The sequence below is a fragment of the Uloborus diversus genome, chromosome 6, assembly GCF_026930045.1.
Source record: "Uloborus diversus isolate 005 chromosome 6, Udiv.v.3.1, whole genome shotgun sequence".
In the NCBI taxonomy this organism is placed as follows: domain Eukaryota; kingdom Metazoa; phylum Arthropoda; class Arachnida; order Araneae; family Uloboridae; genus Uloborus; species Uloborus diversus.
The window spans coordinates 80,968,571-80,992,028 of record NC_072736.1 but is presented as its reverse complement, the minus strand read 5'-3'; the positions used below and the strand labels follow the sequence as shown (position 1 = coordinate 80,992,028).

Genomic DNA, 23,458 nt, shown 5'->3' with positions numbered 1-23,458 from the left:
ACTGTCACCTGATAGGCGGTAGGGCTAGTCGTTCCATACCGTTTCTCGATTCGGGAACAATAGTGGCAGTTCTCAGGACAGGGTCTCCTTGATAAAGCGTCAGCATTACCGTGAGATAACCCTTTTCGATGCTTGATCTCCATGTCATATTCCTGGAGCCGCTGTATCCATCTGGCTATCTGGCCTTCCGGATTCCTGAAGTTCAAAAGCCAAGTTAACGAGGCATGATCTGTCCGAAGCAGAAATTTTCGGCCGTAGAGGTAATGATGGAAGTGTTCTACAGCTTTCACTATGGCCAGTAACTCCTTTCTGGTGACGCAGTAATTTCGCTCCAACTTTGATAAGCATTTGCTCCAGTAAGCGATGACATGTTCATTTCCGTCAATTTCTTGGGATAAAACAGCTCCGATGCCCTCGTTGCTCGCATCAGTGTCCAGGATAAAGGATTTTTCAGGCTGAGGATAGGCGAGGATAGGCGTTGATGTTAAAGCCTCCTTCAGTCGTAGAAATGCATCTTCGCATTCTTTGGACCATTCAAACGTTTGCTTGCTCTCCGTCAGCTTATGCAAAGGTCGTGCAATGTTGGAAAAACCCTTTACAAACTTCCTGTAGTACGTGCAGAGCCCCAGGAAACTTCGCAGCTGATGGATGTTTTCAGGACGACTCCAACTCTTGACTGCAGATACCTTTTCTGGATCGGTTTGTACACCTTCAGAAGAGATGATGTGACCAAGGTAGTTCACTTCCCGGCGGAACAAATTACATTTGGACGGGCTTAACTTCAGATTGGCTTCCTTAAGCTTTTGCAGCACCTTCCTAAGATTTGCCAGATGTTCTTCGAAACTGCGTCCCACGATGATGATATCGTCTAAATAGACCAGACAGGATTCGTAGGAAAGTCCTCTTAACACTGTCTCCATAAGACGCTCGAACGTAGCTGGTGCATTGCACAGGCCGAAGGGCATCACTTTAAACTGCCACAAGCCTTGTCCAGTTGTAAACGCTGTCTTCTCTCGGTCGTCAGGGTGTATTTCAACCTGCCAGTAGTCGCTCTTCAAGTCCAGGGTCGAAAACCACTTGTGTCCGGAAAGAGTGTCTAAGGTGTCGTCTATCCGTGGAAGAGGGTAACTGTCTTTCTTGGTGATTTCATTCAGTCGTCGGTAATCGACACAAAATCTGGTGGAGCCATCTTTCTTTCGGACCAAGACGATGGGAGAGGCCCAAGGACTGGATAACGGTTCGATTACATCATTCTCCTTCATCTCTTTCAGGAGGGTCTCAACCTCTTCCTTCTTGGCGAACGGTAGTCGTCTTGGATGCTGTTTAATAGGGGGGTGTTCTCCAGTATAGATCCTATGCTGCGTCAAATTCGTCCGACCCACATCCTCCGATGTAGATGAAAACAGATGCTTGAAGTCGTCCACCAATTGTTCCGCAGCAGTTCTTTGATCCTTCGATAAGGGTGCACTCCCAATTAACTTCGATGTCAAGGACTCAGAAGACACAGTCTCAGGGGAATAGATTCTTCTAATGATGCAGTTTACTGGAGTACAAGTTGCCAACACTTCACCTTTTCGGATATTCCTTGGCCTTTCACTCACGTTGGCGACTCTCACAGGAATTACATCCTTAGAAAGGTCCACAAGCGTAGATGCTACCAGTACTCCTTTTAGGCTATTGCTTAGGTTAGGGTATTCAATGAGTCCAAATCGAAAACTATTGGTTTCTTCAATGGAGCCAGGTATTAATGATTCTGACCTTGAGGGAATCGATAAATCTGTTTGGGCTATTATTTGATGAGCGGATTTTACATCACTCTCTGCAGGGAAACCGGCTATGTCTTCTCTCATCGAGTGCAGCTCATTAGTCTTGAAGTCGAGAGTGAAGTCATATTTCTTCAAAAAGTCCAATCCGAGAATGAAGGGGTCCGTGATATTAGCGACGAATGCCGTATGATGGTAGGTGGCATTCCCAAACACTATTTCCAAGTCCACTTTACCGTCAATCTCAATTTTGTCACCTGTCACAGTCTGGAGACTTACGCGTGGCGATGTCCACAGCAGTTTCAATCCAAATTCACGAGCCACATCTGTCCTAATGATTGTCACATTGGCTCCAGTGTCAACAATCAGTCTGCAGGGGTTCCCATTTACATGTGCGTAAATGAAAAGTCCATCACTGCCACTACTAGAAGAGGAAATCTGCAGAGCTTTAGTGGTGGTGATTTCCTTCCCTCGCGTAGCTTGGCGAGCCGGACAACTCCTTCGCAGGTGTCCTTCACTACCGCATTTCCAGCACTTCTGCTCTTGTTTCTTTTGGGCTGTTATGCTGCTCAGATGTCTTGTCAAGTCACCGAGTTGTCTCTCAAGTTCAGCAAGGTGGGACGACCTGGAATCAGACTCATCAGCTTCCTGAGTCCGGATTAGATGGCGATCCACACGGGTTGCTTCTTGGGCGGCCTCGTATCTCATCGCATACATCAAAGCGGATTTCAAGTCGTTTACATTCGCCATCCGGAGGGCCTTCTGGATCTCAGGATTCTGAACTCCGTCGATGAAGTAGTTAAGTGCCAGGTTGTCCCGAACATCCGCAGGACAGTCGCAAAAAGCAAGATGAGACAGTCTCTCGACGTCCGCCGCTAGCTCTTGCAGGGTTTCCCCGGTTTTCTGGAAACGGGACTTCAACTGGAGTCGGCTGAAATCTTTCTGGCACTTCTCACCGAAGCGAAGCTCCAACGCAGATGTGAGGGCGGCGAAATCCAGGCGCTGGCTGTCCGGAAGGGTCTGAAGAATGTCCGCTGCGTCACCTCTCAGGGATGCTGCAAGATAGCAGGCTTTGGTAGCAGGGTCTTGTACACCTGCCACGAACTTTTTCCATCAAATGTGGCCAGTTTAATGGACGGTCGAGCAACAGATGTGGGAGCGCCAAACTGTACAGAGCTGCTTTCCGCGGTCGCCAATCTCCGTTCCATGTCTTTAATTATTTCTTCCTTAAATGAAGTAAATTTCTTGTCTTCTTCTTCCAACTTATTTTCCACACTGGCGATACGCTCTTCCACAGTATCAAATTTTTCTTCCAGAGCATCAACTTTATCTCCCATGGCAGTTAGTTGATTCTCCATCATGGTTTTCATCGACGTTAGGTCACTTTTTATTTCATTTTGACTTGTAGTAATTTTAGCAGTTAAATCACTATTTAACTGTTCCTGGTTAGTCGCCAATTCATTTTTTAATTGTTCTTGATTAGCCGCCATGTCATTTTTTAATTGTTCTTGATTTGCAGTAAAACTTGCAGTCAAATCACTTTTTAATTGTTCTTGATTAGCCGCCATATTTTCAGTCAGGTCGCTTTTCACAGCATTAATTGCTTCCAGAAGTTGTTTTAATTGGTCATCCATTGCGCGAGTAATCACCATAAAAACTAAGTCTATAAATTCAAACAGTCTTTATGAAAAAATGTCCAAAGTCACACTTACTCCAAGAAAGTCCAGAAGAAGCCCCACGTTGGGCGCCAAACTGTAACGGATTCGGTGCGACTTCCGCTTTCTTGAAATGAAAACACAGTTCTTGATAAAAACACAGGAAATTTATTTACACTATGTACAGGAAAGATCTTCAACAACTGCGAAATTATTCATCAGCAATTAAGCAATTAGCACACAACACCGTAAACTCAACGTTTACACACGTATTTACTTCCAAATACGAAAACAACACAGCGAAATGCCTCGCTATAAACAGAGCTAATACACACTCAGCGCAAATTCTCAATCGAAACTCTCCGTTTATCCATCGCTAACGGCTTTTATAAACATCCAAGAATTTTCTACAACATTCTTTCTGCTTCGAGAAATGCGTAGACCGTTATCAAATTTTATCAATGAAAATAAAAAGAATAGGGGATTGTATACTTTAGCCATATGTTAAGGGGTTGTATATTCATTACGGGAAATTATTTACAGGTTACGTTACTACAATAATTACTATTTACAGGATTTGTAACAATATAAGTATGTGTATAGATTCTGCTAAAAAAGTAATTTTTGATAATAAAATACACAGCTAAACTCAAATATTAATGTGCAGGTATTGAGCATTAATATTCATGGCTAAGTAAAAACTAGTATTTTTTAGGTTAGTTTAATATTATTAGCACTTACTGGAGGTGTAATTCATACAAGAGTATTAGAAGAAAATCATCATAATGCAGGTCCTGCTAAATAAGAGCTATAAAATAAAATATTTACTTTTGTCCAAAAAAAAAAAATGTATAAAATCACGTTATTCAAACACAAAATTTCAAAATAATTGTATAAACATATTTAATGGCTACAGGGGCGGATACAGAAATAGTTTTTGGAGGGGCCCCGGGAATTGCAATCCCCCCCCCATACTATGCTTCATAACAAGGTTTTCATGACTTTATTTTTCAATGTTTTTTAGGATCCCTTAATGGCAATTAATCTACTTTTAAGTACATAAATAGTACGCACTAATATACTTTGAACGTGGATTTAAAATATCTTTAACATTTGAAGCCAATTAAATGTTAAAACCTATATAATTTCACCTAGAAGATACAAAATGAACAATTTTAACTAGGAACATTGTCATGAGGGAAGCAAGGTTATTTAGTAAACCCATACCTCATTCGAGTTTTCAAAAACTAATTTACAGTTTTACTTTTCAATGTTATGTAATTAAGAAACCATAGCTTCATAACATATAAATTTTATTTTAAAAATCAAAAACAGTTTTTTTTTGCGAATTTCAAAGCAGTTGCGGATTTATTTTTAAAGCCATGATACAGTTGAAGTAACATTTTGATACTTCATGCCGCTTCCATTAATATTATGGTTTTGCCAAAAAAACTACCATGTGATTTCTTTCATTTTTTATTTTTCACAAGCTGATAAGAAATCTATTAGTTCGCAAATAACTTCCTGAATCAAAATGACTCTTCCAGAACCGTCTGCACATTTTTTTTAAAAATGGTAATTATTGATTCCACCAAAGAAGAATTGATGGATGAATTGTGATATTACATTCCCCTGAATTCGAAACCAGGGATTTAAATGCATTCTGCAACACTCTGGCCTCTGACTTTTACTTCTTAAGCAAACAGAAATGCATTTATTCAAATACACTTTGTGTGGTTTGTGTTCTTTTTAAATAAATGAAAAATAAATATTTATGTTATAAAAGAAGTTAAATAAAAATAATGCATTAAATATTTATACTAATTTATCCCTTTGGGAGAAGCCATGCCCACCCCCTCCCCCCTAAAATCTGCTACTGGATGGCTACAAGCTTTCAATGAACCATGGAAGATTTTTCTCAGTGTTGAAAAATGGTTTCTTTGTATCCTTAAAATGTGTGCAATATTATGCTTAAACAACATTGATTTCATTATTTATTAGGGTTTCCAATCCTGCAGGATTTTGGGATTGTAAGGAGCCAATCCCGCGGGATCCCGCGAAAATGACTTTATTCTTTTTTAAAAAAATTAAATTTTTGTGTCAAATAGAAAAAATTGTGCTTTTTAGGAATGATGTTTTTATTACATGAATTAATAGTCTTCTAGTAAGCAAAAGTGCACCGCTCATATGGGATGGTAAAGGATTTTCGCTCTAAAAATAATGCACTTGATGAAAACAGGTGCTTTGGCTTCACTGCTATTGGTTTTACTAAAATTAAGTAATTGTAGACATTTAGAAAAAGATCCGCATTAACTTCATCATCTTTTGAAACAGATTTTTCTTTTCTAATGCTGGGATTTTGCTCAAGAACTGCAAATTTCGGACAAAAACAATGTATGGATATGTGTTTTGCTGCATTCAATTTAACTTGCATTGATAATGCACTGGTCATTGTATCAGTGAACTTGATTCATTGCAACAAGGGGTGAATACTGCTTGATTTCACCATTTCACCAAGTCGCAGCCTCAGTAAAAGTGTTTGGATAACTTCGCTAATTTTTCCTCTCACTTTAAAGAGGAATTCAAAAACATGAGCAGCTTTACTTACTGCACTGTCATGCAAGTCATCATGTGTTTCATACAAGGTTCTTTTGTCGCTGCTTTTAAAGTCGTTCGGAATACATAAATAATGCCAGATTTTTCATTGCTTTCTTCTTTGGACAGCACTTTTTGTAACTTAAAGGTTTGAGTGCATTACTAAAGCTTACAGAAGTGCTCCAAGCTCTAATATTGCATTCAGTCTATTCCAGCGGGTTTTGGAATATGTAATACACTTTCTCTATTTTTCTAAAGAGTAATTTACTGGATTTTAAATTTTAATGATGGTTTTTGAAAATGCTTATAAGCGTTACGCATTTTCTGAATTGATGAACGTATGAAAACTGAAACTTCGAATTAGAATATGAATACATTCTGAGAAAAATATATGAAAAACAATTTTTCTTGCTCTTCTTGCAGGTATACGAAGTAGAAGATTCAAACTTCAGATGATACTTGTGAAAATAGTCGTTTCATGAGTTGCAAAAGCTGGAAAAATCTTGAATGGAGTTTTTTTTTTTTTTTTTTGCAGGATTGGGAACTTTGCGAGATTGAGATCAAAATCCTGCTATTTATCCTGCGGAATCCTGTGGGATTAGGGATCGGGATTGGAAACCCTATTCTTTATACATTAATATACTTTTCTGGAACAATATAGCATTTCAACATGCTAAGAAAAAATAGGATAAAATACGGAATTCAATACCTTTTTCTTTTCTAAAGCTGACATAACTTCATGTTCAACACTTAAATGTGAGCGAGATTCGAAGCGAGAACTTAATGCGTTTGATAGAGGCTTAAATAGAACAGCTGCACGAGTAAATTCTTCTAGTTCTTGCTGTTTTTCCCATTCTGTCATATTAGGAGGTTGAATTAATTTTTCTGTTTCTGAAAAAAGATTTTCAACGGGAGTCATAAAAATGATATTTTTCAAAAAAATATATTCCAGTAAATTAGATTATTTTCACATGTTTAAATTATTTTGAAATTTTAATGGTATAAATGACATTTAGTGTCTGGCATTTAACTTCACAGCTGCTTGAGCGAAAAACATTCCAACCATTTTACCAGCTGGGTGATATTTTCACCTTTATAGTAAGACATTTAAAAAGCAATTTTTTTTTCATTCTTTGGCTTATATAGAGCAATTAGGCATACCAAACCATAAACCCTTTGTTCAAACGGGCAAATGGCAATGATTATAAACACATCAGAATGAAAAAAAGAAGTAAATAATAATAAAAACTGGAAAAAATCAAAGATAATATAAGCATAAATTAAAAACTTAAAACCTGAAGGTGTCATGCTAAAAAGGGGGAATGAATGGAGAAAAGTAAAATTATAAGTTGCTTAACAAAAGGATACAAATTTCAAAAGTTCATAATTTCTTAAAACATTTATTAAAATAATTGCTGCTGCTGCTTATAGCTCTACTTCACACTCCAGGGCCACCCATACCTATCAATATTTGTGGTTTATCTGGTTGGATGGGGCCCTGAAGACATTTCTGACTTTTTGATCCAGATCAGAAGCTGAACAATCCCTGGTCCAGCAGGTATTGATTTAGTTGGAGGACTTTTTGACCACGATATATTTACCATGTCCCTGTCATCATTAACGAAAACAGAGGATTCTCGATCTGTTTGGATTGAACCCGAGACCCTTCGTTTATGAATACGATACCTTGCCGATTAGGCCAACATGGCTTTTCTTATAGCTATACTGCCATGCTATGCACAAAAATAGTATCTGCAGCTGAGTTTAAAATGAGAAATGGCTAAGTAAAGTTTTACGTCTGTGTATATTTGATCCAGATGTGTCATTATTTAAAAATTATTTTTCCTACATTTCCTATCCATGAAAGACCACAAAACACTGTATTTAGGCAAGATATACTACAAAGAGCCACTTGGTGATAGCAACTCAAACTTGGTAAAAAGCTGATATCATGTTTGCTTCTGCAAAATAGGGAAATTTTAAAAGTTTACGCTTTTCGAATGGGATCATTCAAACATATCAAAAACTAGGTAAGACCAAAAGTTTTCCAACTTTCTGTTCACATACTCAAGATGAAAATATTACCCATAAATCTTCAAATCAAAGAACAGACATACTATGTGCTTAATGTAAATAATTTTAATTTATGAAACAAATATTTACATTCAATATATTTTTCATTATTCTTTTTAATTAGGAATGTTAGCAGAAGATACAAGTAGTTGTTGCTTTTGAAAGAGAGATAAAAAGGAAAGAATTCAGACACATCAAATCTTTAGCAGAGTTTAAGTGGCTTTTACATCATTCTTTTTAATTAGGAATGTTAGCAGAAGATGCAAGTAGTTGCTTTTGGAAGGGAGATTCAGAGGAGGAAAGAATTCAGACACATCAATCTTTTAGCAAAGTAAACCGGTTTACATGAACCAGAATTAACTTTGAATGATCATGTAATTGCATTACAAGAAGAAAAAAAAAGGAGCACAACTTAACAGTTTCAAAAAAACATTTTTGACAAAAATTACTTAATAATCATACTTTGTTCACTCAAAAGCAAATTAGTTTTTCACTCCGGGAAAAGGTTTTATTGCTCCGTGAAATCAAAAAACATTTTTTTTTAATTCAATATTAATCAGAAAAAGAAACTTATCTAAAAGTTTCATTTTTTTAGCAGCAACAAGATAGAAAGAAAAGAAAGATAGAAAGTAAACAAAGATAAACCAAGAAATTTTTATACATTACCTCCAATACTTTGAAGCTTTAAAAAACTCTCATATCGTTGTTGCTTATCTGAGTCATTTGGAAATGGTCGAAAATTATGAGCATTTTTAGTCAGTAAAAGGATGTCTGCTTGTTTTTGATTTTCAAATGTTTTTTCTACATCTTTTTTAACAACTATAAAAGAGAAAACAAACATAATAAATCTGAACTAAATGTGGTGAGGGAGCGGGGGGGGGGGGGGAGAGAGAGAAAGTGTAAGAAAAAATTAATTTAAATATATACAAAAATATGTATATGCAGTAGAATACTTTTATAACGCCGACCTATATAACACAATTCTCTATAAACCACACATCTTTTCAAACCTAAACAAAAGCTTTTGCAGTTTGAAAAAGCCCTCTGTTATACCTTGCAAACATAAAAATTATCAGTCAAACATAAATTTTGAAACAGTTTTTCATTTTTCCAACTTAAATCAATGCTTTTAAATGAAAACTAGAATTTTCGCAGACCAAAAAAAAATCACGACGGCTTTTGAAAGTGCAATTGTTGTGCAAACCATAAAGCTAGCAGATGTGTAGAATAATTCATTTTCTTTTGACTCCAAAACATATTTATTAGTGAATGACATTATACATATCACATTGCAGAATTGGTGCTTTAATGTTCAGTGCAGGTAAAATGTATTCTGAAGTGCAAATACATCGATCTGCTCTGAATATTGTATTCAAAATTTATGAAATGATCTATTTTATGCAAAAAACTGTATAATGCAAAAACTATGGACCAAATGTGTGCGTTATAAGTCTTCTACTGCAGTATACATAATAACAGCAAACAAGAGTCAGAAAATTTAAAATGTCATTGTTCTTTCTAATGGGGCTGGGTTAGAGTAGCAAATTAGCTGTCGCCACTCGCCAAATGGGGACTAAAAATTTTCAATGGGGAGCAAAAATTTCAGGGCCGATTGCCACTCCCTAGTTTATATATGGAGTGGCAATCTTTCTATAATAGGAGGGAAAACTTTCATTTGGGTAAAAACGGGCTGACCGGAAGGAAACAAAGGGTAGTTGTAAGGGGAAATTACTCTAATTGGAGTGAGGTTTTAAGCGGGGTTCCTCAAGGATCAGGGTTAGGGCCTGTTTTGTTCACTGTTTTTATGAACGATATTCACAAAAATATTTCTGGGAACATGAATTGTTTTGCTGATGATGTCAAAGTTATGGGGACTGTAGATAATGAAGAACAAGCAAAACAGCTGCAAGAGGATCTAGATCATATTACGGAGTGAGCTGATAAATGGGGTATGGCTGTTAATAGTGGGAAATGTCAAGTGCTACATTTAGGGCATGGAAATAAGTGTACAAGTTATTATTTGCAAGGTTCAGTCATTAGTCAGGCTGACAAAGTTACTGATCTGGGGGTCTTAATAAGTCAGGATTTAAAGTTTAGCCAACAGTGCAGTATTGCTAGTAACAAGGCCAATAAGATGCTTGGGTTTATCAATAGATCTATTTCAAACAAATCTAAAGAAGTTCTTCTGCCCTTATATAGAAGTTTGGTAAGACCTCATTTGGAGTATGCTGTTCAGTTTTGGTCTCCTTATCTTAAGAAAGACATTAATGTATTGGAAAGGGTTCAAAGGCGAGCTACAAGGCTAATAAATGGACTTTCTCACTTAGACTATGATTCCAGGCTTAGAAGGTTAAAAATGTACAGTCTTAAGCAAAGAAGAGACCGAGGGGACATGATTCAGTTGTTTAAATTTATTAAAATGAAAGATGTTACGGGGCTGAAGTTAAGCACTGAAAACAGGACAAGGGGTCATTGTTTTAAGCTATTTAAATCTCAGGCTAACATGGATATTAGGAAAAATTATTACTATAGCAGGGTAGTGGAACCTTGGAACAGTTTAACGGAAGAGGTGGTAATGAGCAAGGGAGTAGATAGTTTTAAGAGGGCCATTGATCTTCACTGGGGATTGTAAATTGACTAGGACCAGTCTAGCTGGGCCCAGAGCCTGTTGCTGGTCGTCACTTTTGTATTTGTATCGTGATGATAGCTTTAAAAGGAGGTTTTTGGAGGAGCTCATGAATCTTCCATCCCTTTCTAAATTTTGCATAAATATAATTAAAAATCGAATTTTTAGAGCCTCAAAGGCAAAATATTTCCAGGAAGGAAGGATTCTAAGCACCTTCACACTTCCTTAATGTAAGCAAACATTACCTAAAGATGAAGTTTTAGGCTGGACAGCTGAAGAGCTAGAAGAGCACCCCTCCTCTTCTAACTTCTCAATGTATAATGACAGAATATTTTGGTTTCTAAGCTTTATTTTCAAAACGTATTTTGAGGCCAGCACCCGAAACCTGACCTTTCTCCGTACATATTCAAAAATAGACAAAATGCATTTTTAGTTTCCTAATTTTCAAAAATTACTCGGAAATTTAAATTTTGAAACATTTTCGAGGGAGATTCATAAGTCTACTCCCTCACCTAATGTCTCGATACCCCAAAAATTGAGTTTTTAAAACTTCATTTTAATAAAATCACTGGGGAGTTCAGAGTTTGTTCCAAAATTTCAAATGGCCCCTCCCAAAACAATCGGCTGGTTCCACCACTGGTTATGTAACTCTACATTTTTATGCTATTTAGGTATTTCATACAAATAATACAATACTGAGAGGATTCATGCATCATTATTGTTTAAACTTTATAAGCACTTGTTTTACAGACAAAGATAAGTTTTAAAAAATAACAATAAACAAAGAAATTAAATGAAGTTTAAAATATCATTCCTAATAAACCAAGTAATAAATGTATTACATATATTTTAACACATACAGCTTCATTGAGTTTTAAAATAACTCGGTTAAAAAAAACAAAAAACTTTAAGTTAATAGGATTTTAAAAATTTCAACAATACCTCAGTATGGTATATTAGTATAATATTCATTTATAAAAATATAACATGTGTAAATTACTCTAGAAAAGCTTACTTACTATTCAATGGAACTGACTGAAATTTTTTCTCTCCAAGTATAAATGAACGCTCTGTTGAAGACAGACTGTGGCGAGATTTGGTTTTCCTTGAATCTGATTCATAATTTTTTTGAAGCAATTTAGAAATGGGTTTGTAGTTAGGTGGTAAATGAGGAGGAGGATAATACTTTTTTACAGAAGCAGGATTTATGGCAACACAAAATCCTTCTAAAACACTGTTTTCACAATCTAATTTTTTCTTAGACCCTACAAAAAAGGGGAAAAAAATACACAATTTATAGCAAAGTTGCCAGGAAAAAATTCATACTATTATAATTCAATGTAATTTTTAATTGAAATTTTAGAATAAACTTGAAACAAAAGAAAATGCAACAATCATTAATAACATCAATATAGGATGAGTAAACAGAAGTTTATCATATTGCAGGGGTCGAAGTAGTCCTATATATCCTATATTTCCTATATTTAAAAAAAAGCATCAAAATCGTCCTATATTTCCTATATTTTCAAAAATGTCCTATATTTCCTATATTCTCGTTTTATACCATATATATCATTTAAAAAGAACGGTAAATAAACTTTCTGACATCGGATTTTTCGCTGAAAGTACGTGCCCAAACGAGTTTCAAATTAAAAAACTCAACTGACTAAATTCTGCAACAGGCATCTTCTCTCATTAGCTACAGCAATGTGACGTCACTCTACAGTGGGTGGAGTTTCAAGAACTAATGCTGAAGTTGGTTTTAGAATTTTGCATTGGGGGGGGGGGGGGGCAACAGTCGTTTGTTTTGTTTTCCATCATGGTTTTCGTTGGTATATTTTTGCGTTCATTGCATTTTCTGATCGGAATGTTCTAATTTTCTTTTTGCAATCTTTTCTTTTTGTGGAATTTTGGGATCGTGGAATAATTAGTTCCTTATGATGTTAAAACGTAGTTTGTTGTAATAAGTGGAATTATAATGGCGAAATCGCATTGCTTAACAACATTTCGTGTGGAGTTGGTGAATCAGGAGGACATTAATTCTACAAATTTTGGTGCATGGTGCACTAAAGGATTTTATCGCTTTTTGTCAGTTTTGCAACTGTTCAGTGCCCATAAGCAATAGTGGATTTTCGCAATTAAGGCAGCATGCTAAAACATTCAAGCATAAAGAAAACTCTGAAAAACGTCAGAAGGATCCTTCTCAAGCTCTGTTTGTTCCTAATACAAGTGGTAAAGGGTTCAGTTTAGATATAAAATCTAAGAGCAGTGGAATTAGTACTTGGGTCATGAGTGAGGAAAAAAAAAATTATCTTTCTTCAAATTTTGTTTAGTTATTTAGTCTATAAAGTACACTTTTTTCAAAAATCATTCTTTCAACTACAGGGAAGTCATTATAGATGTAAAATATTTTGTTTGAGGTTTTTTTGAAACAAAATCATTGATAAGAATAACTGAATAATATATGATATGTATTATTTCTTTTTTCATAGCAAAATTATTCATATAATGTGTCCTATATTTTTCCTATATTTTTTGTGGAAAATGTCCTATATGTGACAAGTCGGTCACTTCTACCCCTGATATTGTTTTTTTTTAATTTAAAAACATCAGAAAACAAAGTTCTATTTGTTATTAAAAAGATTATTTTTAAAAATTACAACTATTATAGTGAAATTCCGTTACAACGAACGTCAATGCAACAAAATAAATTTTCAATCCTGATTTCATGTTCCATCACATTACTGAAATTCCATTATAACAAAAAAAAAAAAAAAATGCAGTCCCTTCATGTTTGTTGTAATGGGACTTCACTGTATTTACTAAAATAGATCTTTTGAGTTTCCACAAGAAGAAAATATAGTAAACTTTTAAATAGATAAAACTTTTAAAAGTATTAGGCAGCAGTAATAAATTTATACTAATTTATGTAAAAAGTTAAACCTGTTCATATAAAATGTATCACATTAGAAAGTGAGCCAATAATAAGAGAGAATGAGAATCTATTGCCCAATCAGATACATGATTTACTAAAAGATAAGCCAATGAGAGAAGATGAAAAATATTTGAGTTAACAAAACATAACAGAAGAGAACACACAAGTTGCTGAACAAAATACAGTAAAAGCATAAAAGACATGCCAATAAGAAAACTTTATACTTTCCTACAAGTAAATAGATAATTGCTCAAAAAAAGCTTAAAATTGAAAACAGACCAAATATAATTAGCAAAAACTAAACAAAAAGAGAAAAAATTGCTCTAAATACAATAGAACAGATTAAACAGTGGAAAACTTGTGCAAGCATCTGATAAATTAAGAAATAACGTGAAATCTGAAACAGTGGTGGATTTAGACAACCTTGTTGGGAGGGGTGATTTATCATTATGGGAGGGGTGGGGGAGGTAACTAAAGAAAAAAAAATTAAGTTTAAGAAATGAAGCATGATGGTTTTTTTTTTTTTTTCAAATAATGTCTATTGTTCAAGGAGTTTGAATGAAAGTTATAAATGCTTCAAATGCTACACAAGAAAAAAAAATAAAAAAAAATGAGTTTCTATTATCTGGATCCATTATCCAAATTAAACACTTCAACTTTCGATTAGCTTGAGGACTCGTGAAATATTTTCAGTAGCCATTTAGTTCCTCAATTGTACTTTTTTCTTTATAAAAGAAATGTTGCCTTATCAAGATATTAATTTAATAATCTCTCTCTCTCACTGGGACAACAAGATAAAGGAACTGCCCAAAATCCTAGGTCTGATTCCCCATTCGAAGAAGTTTTAGACTATTTGGTGGTTATAAGAAAAGGGGTGACTTGGAGGTCCCCTTTGAAATTTTTTTGAAATTTAATGGTATATTTTCAAAAAAAAAAAACAATTGTTTGCTATCTTTGGTTTCTTGAAGGAAAAGGATGAGATTCAGAAACTCTCTTCAGTCGTTTTTCTGATATTAGAGCTTCAAAACTGCAATTTTAGATATCTTTAGTGATGCTAAAAACCAAGGGGGTTGGGGGCTTTCCGCCTGAACAAATTTTGGAATTGAAGGCCTAAAAACGGGACTGTAGGCCACCTTTGGTGACATAGCAGAAGACAGGATTCAGAAATGTAGGAGTTCCAAAAACCGTTTTAGACGATATTTGAATATGTTAAAAGTTGAGGAAAAAAGGACATGGGGGCTCCTCACCGGAAATTTTTCGAAATTTAAGTCGTGAATACGCAGTTGTAATAAGCCATCTTTTATGATGTAGGGGGAAGGAACCGGGTTTGGAACATTCCATTGGATATTGTTCGGAATTTGAGCCTTGAAATGCGATAGTTGGCCATCTTTGCTAGAATTAAGGGAAAGGATGGGGTCAGTTGTGCAGCAAAAGGGGGGTAGGGGTGAAAAAAACCTTGAAGCATTGGTTTTAACATAAATGCAAATTCTAATACAGTAGTTTATACGTATAAAAGGGCTCTTTTGTTCACAACAAGCCCCCTCAGTAGGTATTTTCGATAACAAACCCTTTTCAAGAAGGTTTATTTGATCAAAAAAACCTCTCCAGAAGGTATTTTTGATCAAAAAAACCCCTCCAGAATGTATTTTTGATTTAAAAAAAAAGCCCTCCAGAAGATATTTCTGGCTGCACTAGTGTCTGGAGTCAAGAACTATCCCTCAACTTTTCAATATTGAAGATTCAAAAAGTAATGTTAGTAGATCTTCATTGATGTTAGGGGAAGGGCTTGGGATTGAGAACTTCCCCCGGAATTTTTTTGGAATTGAAGTTCTAAAAACGTAATTGGTCCTCACTAACGACATTTTCGAAAAAGTTTTCGATTCTGCTGATTTTTTCGAAATTAGAGCTCTAAAAATTCAAAATTTTGGCAATCTTCAATAACATTGGAGAAAGGGGGTCGAGGGACTCTCTCCTGGAAAATTTTTGGAATTAAAGTCATAAAAATACAGTTGTAGGTAAGTTTTTATGATATGCTTAGAGCAGGGGGGGGGGATTTTGTTACCTTTTCCCGGAATTTTTTTGAATTTCCAAACTTTTTTGGGGGGGGGGGGCAATCGCCCCAACTGCCCCCCTCCCTGTGGATCCGCCACTGATCTGAATACAAGATTTAAAACTATTCATAGACCTTCCTAGAAATACAAAGAAAACTAGTCAAAAAACCTTAAAACTGAGCAAAAATATAAAAACAATTTATTGAAGAATTACAATCAATTGAAAGTACAAAAATATTATAAGAAGAAAAATTCAAGCAAGAGATCAACAAATAATAGTCCAGAAAACATTAAAAAATAAAGCAGCATATTGCAAAACGGTATGCCCACAAGTGAAAAATATGAAGCAGAAGCTAAATTAGAAGTAAAATTAAGTCCATCCCTCAAGATATCAAAACACCCAAAAAATCACTATTTAAACAGAAAGAATATTTTTGATTAATTTACCTGAGATGCAATCCAAGGAGTGGAACTCTAATAATGTTAAGCAATATTAAATTTACATGAAATACACTGCCAGCTCAGTCATTCCAGCCGAGGACTGCAGTTTCATGATTATTAAACACTCATCAGCCTGGCTTAGGAAGTGACTTAGCTGGAGGTGGAAAACCTCTTAAGGAAGCCAAGAGTACCAAACAAACTGGTAGCTAATATAGAATTAGAACTGACCAGATGAGTGACCAAAGCAATGGTTTGGTTCAACTCGAAGATTGAAGGCAAGGCATGTTAATTTCAGTAAGTTACGGCCCCACAGCCAGGGCTGAGGCAGAAATATTTGAAATACACAGCCAGCTCAATCATTCCAGCCGAGGACTGCAGTTTCATGCTTATTAGCACTCATCAACCCGGCTTAGGAAGTGACTGAGCTGGAGGTGGAAAACCTCTAAAGGAAGCCAAGAGTACCAAACAAACTGGTAACTAACATATTAGCTACCAGTATTTCATTTATTTCTGCCTTATTTTATGTGTTTCTGCCTTAGCCCTGCCTATGGGGCGGTAACTTACTGAAATTACCATGCCTTGCCTACAATCTTCGAGTTGAACCAAACCATTGCTCTGGTTGCTCGTTTGGACAGTGCTAATTCTTATATGTTTGTTTGGTACTCTTAGCTTCCTTAAGAGGTTTTCCACCTCCAGCTCAGTCACTTCCTAAGCTGGGCTGATGAGTGTTAATAAGCACGAAACTGCTGTACTCGGCCGGAATGACTGAGCTTTTGGTGTATTTCATGTACTTCTGTCTTAGCCCTGGCTATGGGGCGGTAACGTACTGAAATACTAAATTTGTTTAATTGCCTTGTAACTTTTACAGTTATGTTCACTTAGAGTCACTAGTCGATCGTGGCAAAAGGAGAACTAATCAGGAATGTTCTAATAGAGCTACCGATTAACTGGTTGTTTCCAAAGTTGTTCTAATAGCTTCAACAGTAGATAAACCGGCATACAGCAATTTAAGCTCGTTGATTGAGCCACGTGACATTTTGGATCAATAATAAGCCTTTTTCACCTGAGTATTCTTTGTTTGCTCAAGTAACTGTGTTATTAACAAAAAGCGTTTGATAGAGCATTGGTTGGTGAAAAACTAGTTAATAACCAGAATCACTGACGTCATTAGACGTCATGTGATCAACCAACCTACCAGCGGTCGACTAGTAGCTCTATGGGAACGCAACCTATGTAAATTGAGAAATAACAAGAAATTTAAAAAACAGAATTTAAAATAGTTCCCAAACTTCCTCAGGAACACAAAGAAAACTAGTCAAAATGCCTAAATATCAAACAAAATGGTGTAATGGATATTTGAGGAGAGTACAAAAACTATAAACACACAACAGTAAATTAATGCATTGTTGAAAAATTAGTCACTAAACAAAGGTAATCTATAAAGAATTAGTGACAGTCATCTCCCAACTATCCAAGTGTGGATTATCCACAGCCTTTCATAAGTTTTTTTTTTCTCTCTCTCTTTCTGTCGTGTTGATTTACTGAATGCAAAAAAGAACACACATTTTATCGTAACAAGTGAAAAATTAAATTTTTAATACTATTTTTTCCTTCTCCTTTCCAACGACATCAAACCTTTCAAGGTCACTAAAACTGGACAGGTCGAAACCTAATTTTTACATCTACACTATTTACCAGTGTAAACAAGTCACTGGATCAGTTCTGTTTCAAAAAATGCCCCTTCACTACACGTTTTTTGAGTGATCTAAAATAATCTGTTTGCATTATTTGTTTGTACATGTGCAATCCATTAGCAGCAATGAGCGACTCCTTTATAGCTGTTACATACATTTTTTACTTACACTGTTATTATTTTTAGCTAGAGTTTACATGTATCTGTGACTGTTGTTGTTCGTTTTTATTTTAGTTATTGTATACACTAGGTTTTTTTTTTTTTTTTACCTGGTTTTTGAATCATTCATGAAATTCACTTATCCACCATCCTATTGCGTAGATTATCAGGAGTTACTGTAGTATGTTGTTATTAGTCATGCTAGAAATGATTCCATAAAACTATTAACCAGTTACATTAATTGAAAACACTTAAGTACAGCCAGATTAAAGCCCACTCAAGTCAGAGTAAGAAATAAATCAAGTTTCATTTTATTGTTACTTGTAGTACAGTAAAAATAGGGGTTGGACCCAAACATCCAAAAACAAAAAAGCTAAACCTGGTGCAAATTGTTTATTACCCTCCAAATAAGAACAGGTAAAAAGTCCCACCCCATTGTGCGTCGGGTTTTGGAATGGGGGGCATCTAAAAAGTGCTGTTTTGGGTATTTTTCCAGAATTTTTAGAGTAAATTTAAAGTGAGAATATTATGTTATACTAAATTTAAAAGCATGAAATTAAAGGTATTTGACCCCCAAGAGGGATGACATAACCCATCAATGATACAGAGTCCCCCTATACCCGTAAAACGAAGCAGCACCCCCGAACCCCCCTCCATACATTTCATATGGAAACATTATTTTATGCTAAGTTAAAGTTAGAAATCAAGTGTGTCCATCCTCCAAGAGCGATGGTGCACCTCCTCTCAAAGCTACAGCCCGCCCCCCACTTCGCAAAATAAAATAAATACTCAACCCCCCCCCCTTTTATTTTAAGTAGAAGTATTATTTCATTCAAATCCAAAATGCATTATATCAGGACTGTCCACCCCATAAGAAAAGTAGCTCACCCCCCAAAAAGAAATTATATACTAAAATATTATCCTCCCCCCCCACCCCCTCTGATGGTGCACATTTGAGTCAATGGCCAGAAAAATTACGCTGAACTGTTTTTTGCTTTCAAATGATTTCTCCTAAGCTTGCAACAAAAAGTCTTCGTTATCAAAATGTTTTTTGGAATCTAGATTCTCAGCAAAATCGTTATTGTTGCAGTTATGTCTAGCACAGTTTGTGCATATAGTTGCACACTACAGTCCACTTTCAGACTTTTCAAACACTCACTATATCCAATGAGCCCCTCAGAGCAAGCACAAGATTTGAGGCGCAGAAAGTCTTCTAAAGCTTGGCTGTTGTAATAAGACGCAGATTATATTTCTGTGGTGCTTTCTTTGCACCCATCAAAAATGACACTAGCTTTCCCATACTTACAAGTGACCTATACACTGCATTTCTGGAATATTTCCTTGAAGCTTACAGAACCAAATATATGATCAAGCAGGTATCTTCCATCTATTACATATGATGCAGTGAGAAGCGAAGGGATGTCAGCGGCAAAATTAAAAATTTGGAGATAACCAGTACAAATGGTTGGTGAACCTTTCCTCTATCTTGGGGCAAGAGATGGTACTAGTAGACCTAGTAGTTGCTTCTATACAGCATGATTTAGAAAAGAAAATCAATGAAAGCCTATCTAGGATGTTATCTTTAAATGCGTTTTATTCAAAACTTGAAAATGTTCACTTACATCCCTTTGCTTCTCACTGCCTCATATATGACATATATGACACCAGTTGTTCGTTCTGTGATGGTAGATGAACCTTTTGCTTCAAATAATAGCACTTTAACGATGGAGGATTTCTTTCCTTCTGAAACCAGATTCATCGAATACTAATGGAGGATCAGAGCATAACTCGTACCAGAAGTTTTTAGCAATTTGTTATTCCATCTTTACTGTTCATACCATTCGGTGTAAAAGATGGTCTGGACTTACACATCTTTACAGATAATAACTACTCTCGTAACAGAAGCTAAAGAGATAACTGCTTACCTCCTTTACAAAGAAATGCAACAAAATTGTTTGCCTTCAATATCCTTTGATGTTACTACACGAACGTTAAAGGTCTAATCGCAACTCACTTTATCATCAACGAGCAATACTACTACCAACTTGAGAGGGAAGAAACTTCTGAAGGCTTTAGAAACAGATTGTAATTTCCAAACTGAGAGACAAAAAAGTCTAAATGTTTAGCATTCTATTGTTGTATTGCTCATTGCTCTCATAAAGACTTGTTCTATCGTTGAATCACTACAGGTTCTAGACCACCTGAATTTGTCACTGCGTTAGATCGTTGGATAGCTGATGTTTTAGCTGATATTTAATGTGATCAAATTTTTTTTATCGCATAATGTACTCAAAAGTTTCAGTGTTGCAAGTATATGTCCACATCTTTAGCATAATTCACATAACCAGCTGCGGAAAAGAGAGGTAGCTTGGTGTTTGCAAATGAGAATCCCCACCGACTTAGAGGGTGCAGAATTGCAGCATTGCCCGTCTCACTATTGGCAATTTACGTTTGTCCCCCCTTACGGTAATGGCAAAAGATTGTAGAAAAGTTGAAGTAAATTAATCAAGAAGTAGGGAAACTTTGGTCAGTTTGGACTTTTTTTTATGCTGCACAGGAATTTGATTTTCCAGCACTCTAAACAGTTTAATAACTCCAGTCACAAATAATTTGGTTATTGAGCTCGCTTAGATCTTTTAGAATTATCATTCTGATATTACCATATCATTGTGTGACATTTTGTACTTCGGAAAAATTTAAATGAGGGATATTTTTTCGCGAACTTCACTGCAATAGTTGATTTTAGAATGTAAATTCAGGGTCCCCCCCCCCCCAAAAAAAAGCGATGGCGCACCACTTAAGTGTGACGGAGTACCCATCCAGAATAAACGCCCTCAAAAAAGAAAGAAATAATCCTTGAAAAAACTGCCTTAAAAATTCCAATGACTCAAAGCTGCTCCATGACCCCCCCCCCCCCAATCCCCCCTCCGCCTGTCCACCCCTATTAATTACAATTTTTTTCTGTGAGAGTTTATTATTTTACTATTATAGAGTGGTTTCTGCGAGGTTTGAGAATTTTTTTTTAAGCAATAGAATTTTTTTTTTAAATAGAAGATTATTTCGTCCCCCCCCCCCTTTCCCCCAAAACCCGATGCGCAAAGTGCTGGGACTTTTTACCCCTTCTTGCTGGAAGGGTAAGAAGTAATTTGCAACAGGTTTCGCCTTTTTTTTTTTTTGGATGTTTGGGTTTGGCCATTTTTTGACCTAATTTTACTGTACTATTGTCAGAATTTCTGTCAATCACTCTCCTTTCTCTCTCTCTTTCTCTCTTGGTAAAATGCAAATGAAGTCATCACGAAAAATAACATGAAAGCTATGACAAAATAATTCATAAAACCCCACGCTTAAGCAATGCTATAATGTTTGAAGTTACATACTACTTTCAAATTCTTTTTCTTTGGGAACAAGTTCAGAAAAATCATATTGGGACATGTCATCTTTTGAATAAATATCCTCATCTTCATCTTCATAGGCACCCACACCAAATGCCTACATTAAAAAAAAAAAAAAACATTAAAGATAAATTTAGCGACTGAAGAGAAATTACAAGAAATAAGAAATTTCAAAAAGGTACATTTCAAGGTTATTTAAACAGAACAAGGTTATTTAAACAGAACTCTGCTTTAAGTAAATTTCTTTGCACTAAGAGCATTAAAAAAGTTCCACTAAAGCTGCAGGAATAGTAGCAGAATGACAGAAACTTAAGCAAAACTATAAGAAAAGAGCAAAAAAAAAAAAAAAAGAGCTAAATTTTACATTATTTACTAGCCAATTTCAAAAGTACATTTTTTTAATGGACTATATGCATGATTGTAAAAAATGCATCTTAAGAACATTTTCTAAAGTATAATAAGACAATCTAAAGATAAAGTTTGCAACAAACCTAGGCACAAATATTTTAAAATATAAATAATCCACTTCAATAAGTCATGATGCAGCTATTTTATACATATTTCATATAGCTATAATGCAATGTACTGAAAAATGAACTTCTTTTAAAGCAATGACTGTATGCAACTTCAGGCCTGAATCTATAAATTTTCGGCCTCCCCGCAAAAATTTGCGGGTATGCAGATCCGGACCTGTGTAACTTATCATTCGGCAATTATGTTTTAATTTTCATATTTTTTTTAAAAGTGAGTTTGTTAATGTGTCAGGTTTTAGAAATTGTTCACAATGTAGACAATTCACAATGCAAAAGAAAATTACCATTAAAATCAACTTCTCATTAATAGTCAAGTTTCACTGTAACATTATTGATCTTCATGCCACCTATTTGACTAGTATAAAATCTTTTTTTTTTACAACAGGTTCAAGTGAATAGAGAGAACCTGTAGAAAAGTCTCTTATTTAGTGAAACTATGCTTGAATAGTTTAGGTGGATACAATTTTCATTTCACAATTTTATTATTATTATTATTATTATTATTATTATTTGTAATACTGAAACTTGCATTGTTGTTGTTATGTACCTTAATTGAGAAAAATAATTCAATTTTATGAATTTTAAAAACTAATTTAAAAAAATGACAGTAGCAACAGCAGTTAAATACATTGATATATTTACAGTTTGGTCTAAATTTGCAAGGAAAACCAAGCTCTGCACCCAAAAAAGCAAAATTTAGAGAAATAAATTCAAACTACCTGTAAAGCAGATACAAAATTCAAGACATTTTTGCTGGAAGATAATATGGTCATTTCAAGACGGGTGTAGTACTTGAAGGTGCTGACTTAAACCATTAAACGCTGCTACATGAACCACATTGAAAATACTTAAGTTTTCGTATATTTTGAGGTTCAATCACGTCTCTAATCATATGTAGCTGAAATTTTGCAAAAATATTTATTAGGTTAGGATATATGGCATGGTCCCGAAATAGGAGACTTGGCATTTAAAGGGGACAACATACATATCCCTGCCACTATTTTGATACTTGAATAGCAGATGACTAAATCTAGTTGGAAAACCCTAAAATCATCTTTATGTAATAAATAAAGTTAGTTATTGGTACTTTAAGTACATATTTAACATATTCAAGCTTTAAAATATAGAACTTGAAAGTTTTCATGAGGCCCGGATCTATAAATTTTGGGACCCCCTGTAACAAAATATTTGGAGGCTAGCTCCTGTTGTTAATAATATTATTTAGCATTGAAGCAGTGAATCTTAAGACGCTGAAACAGATATTCATACTTAAAAAAAATCAATTTCGAAATTTGCTGCCCCAAAAATCAACTGCCCTAGCCGGACACCTAAGTTGCCTACCCCAAGAGCCGGGCCTGCTCTCCTCCCCCTGCCCACTCTGCGGTACACTAAACCGGGCCTGGTTTTCATTCCTTTTTCTTATACATTTGTGTACGAAATGGAACTTTTCTCACACAATTTAATATCTTTTAGCGAAAAGCCTTAGGTTTTCCATATACAAAAAGAGAAGTGGTAGGTCTCTTCAAGTAACGATGTTGGGGA

The 23,458-nt window shown here is 35.3% G+C and overlaps 1 protein-coding gene across 1 annotated transcript in view; it reads right to left on the bottom strand.

Annotated features, from left to right (window-relative positions):
* Positions 1-23,458, bottom strand: part of LOC129224255 (G patch domain-containing protein 1-like) — a 64,324-nt gene that overhangs the window by 21,452 nt on the left and 19,414 nt on the right. Inside the window, exons 7-10 of the mRNA XM_054858682.1 lie at positions 21,369-21,480; positions 11,732-11,977; positions 8,753-8,905; positions 6,723-6,904 (exon numbers count right to left, since the gene is read on the bottom strand). Of these exons, the coding sequence (XP_054714657.1) occupies positions 6,723-6,904; positions 8,753-8,905; positions 11,732-11,977; positions 21,369-21,480 (693 nt within the window). The remainder of the gene's footprint in view (positions 1-6,722; positions 6,905-8,752; positions 8,906-11,731; positions 11,978-21,368; positions 21,481-23,458) is intronic.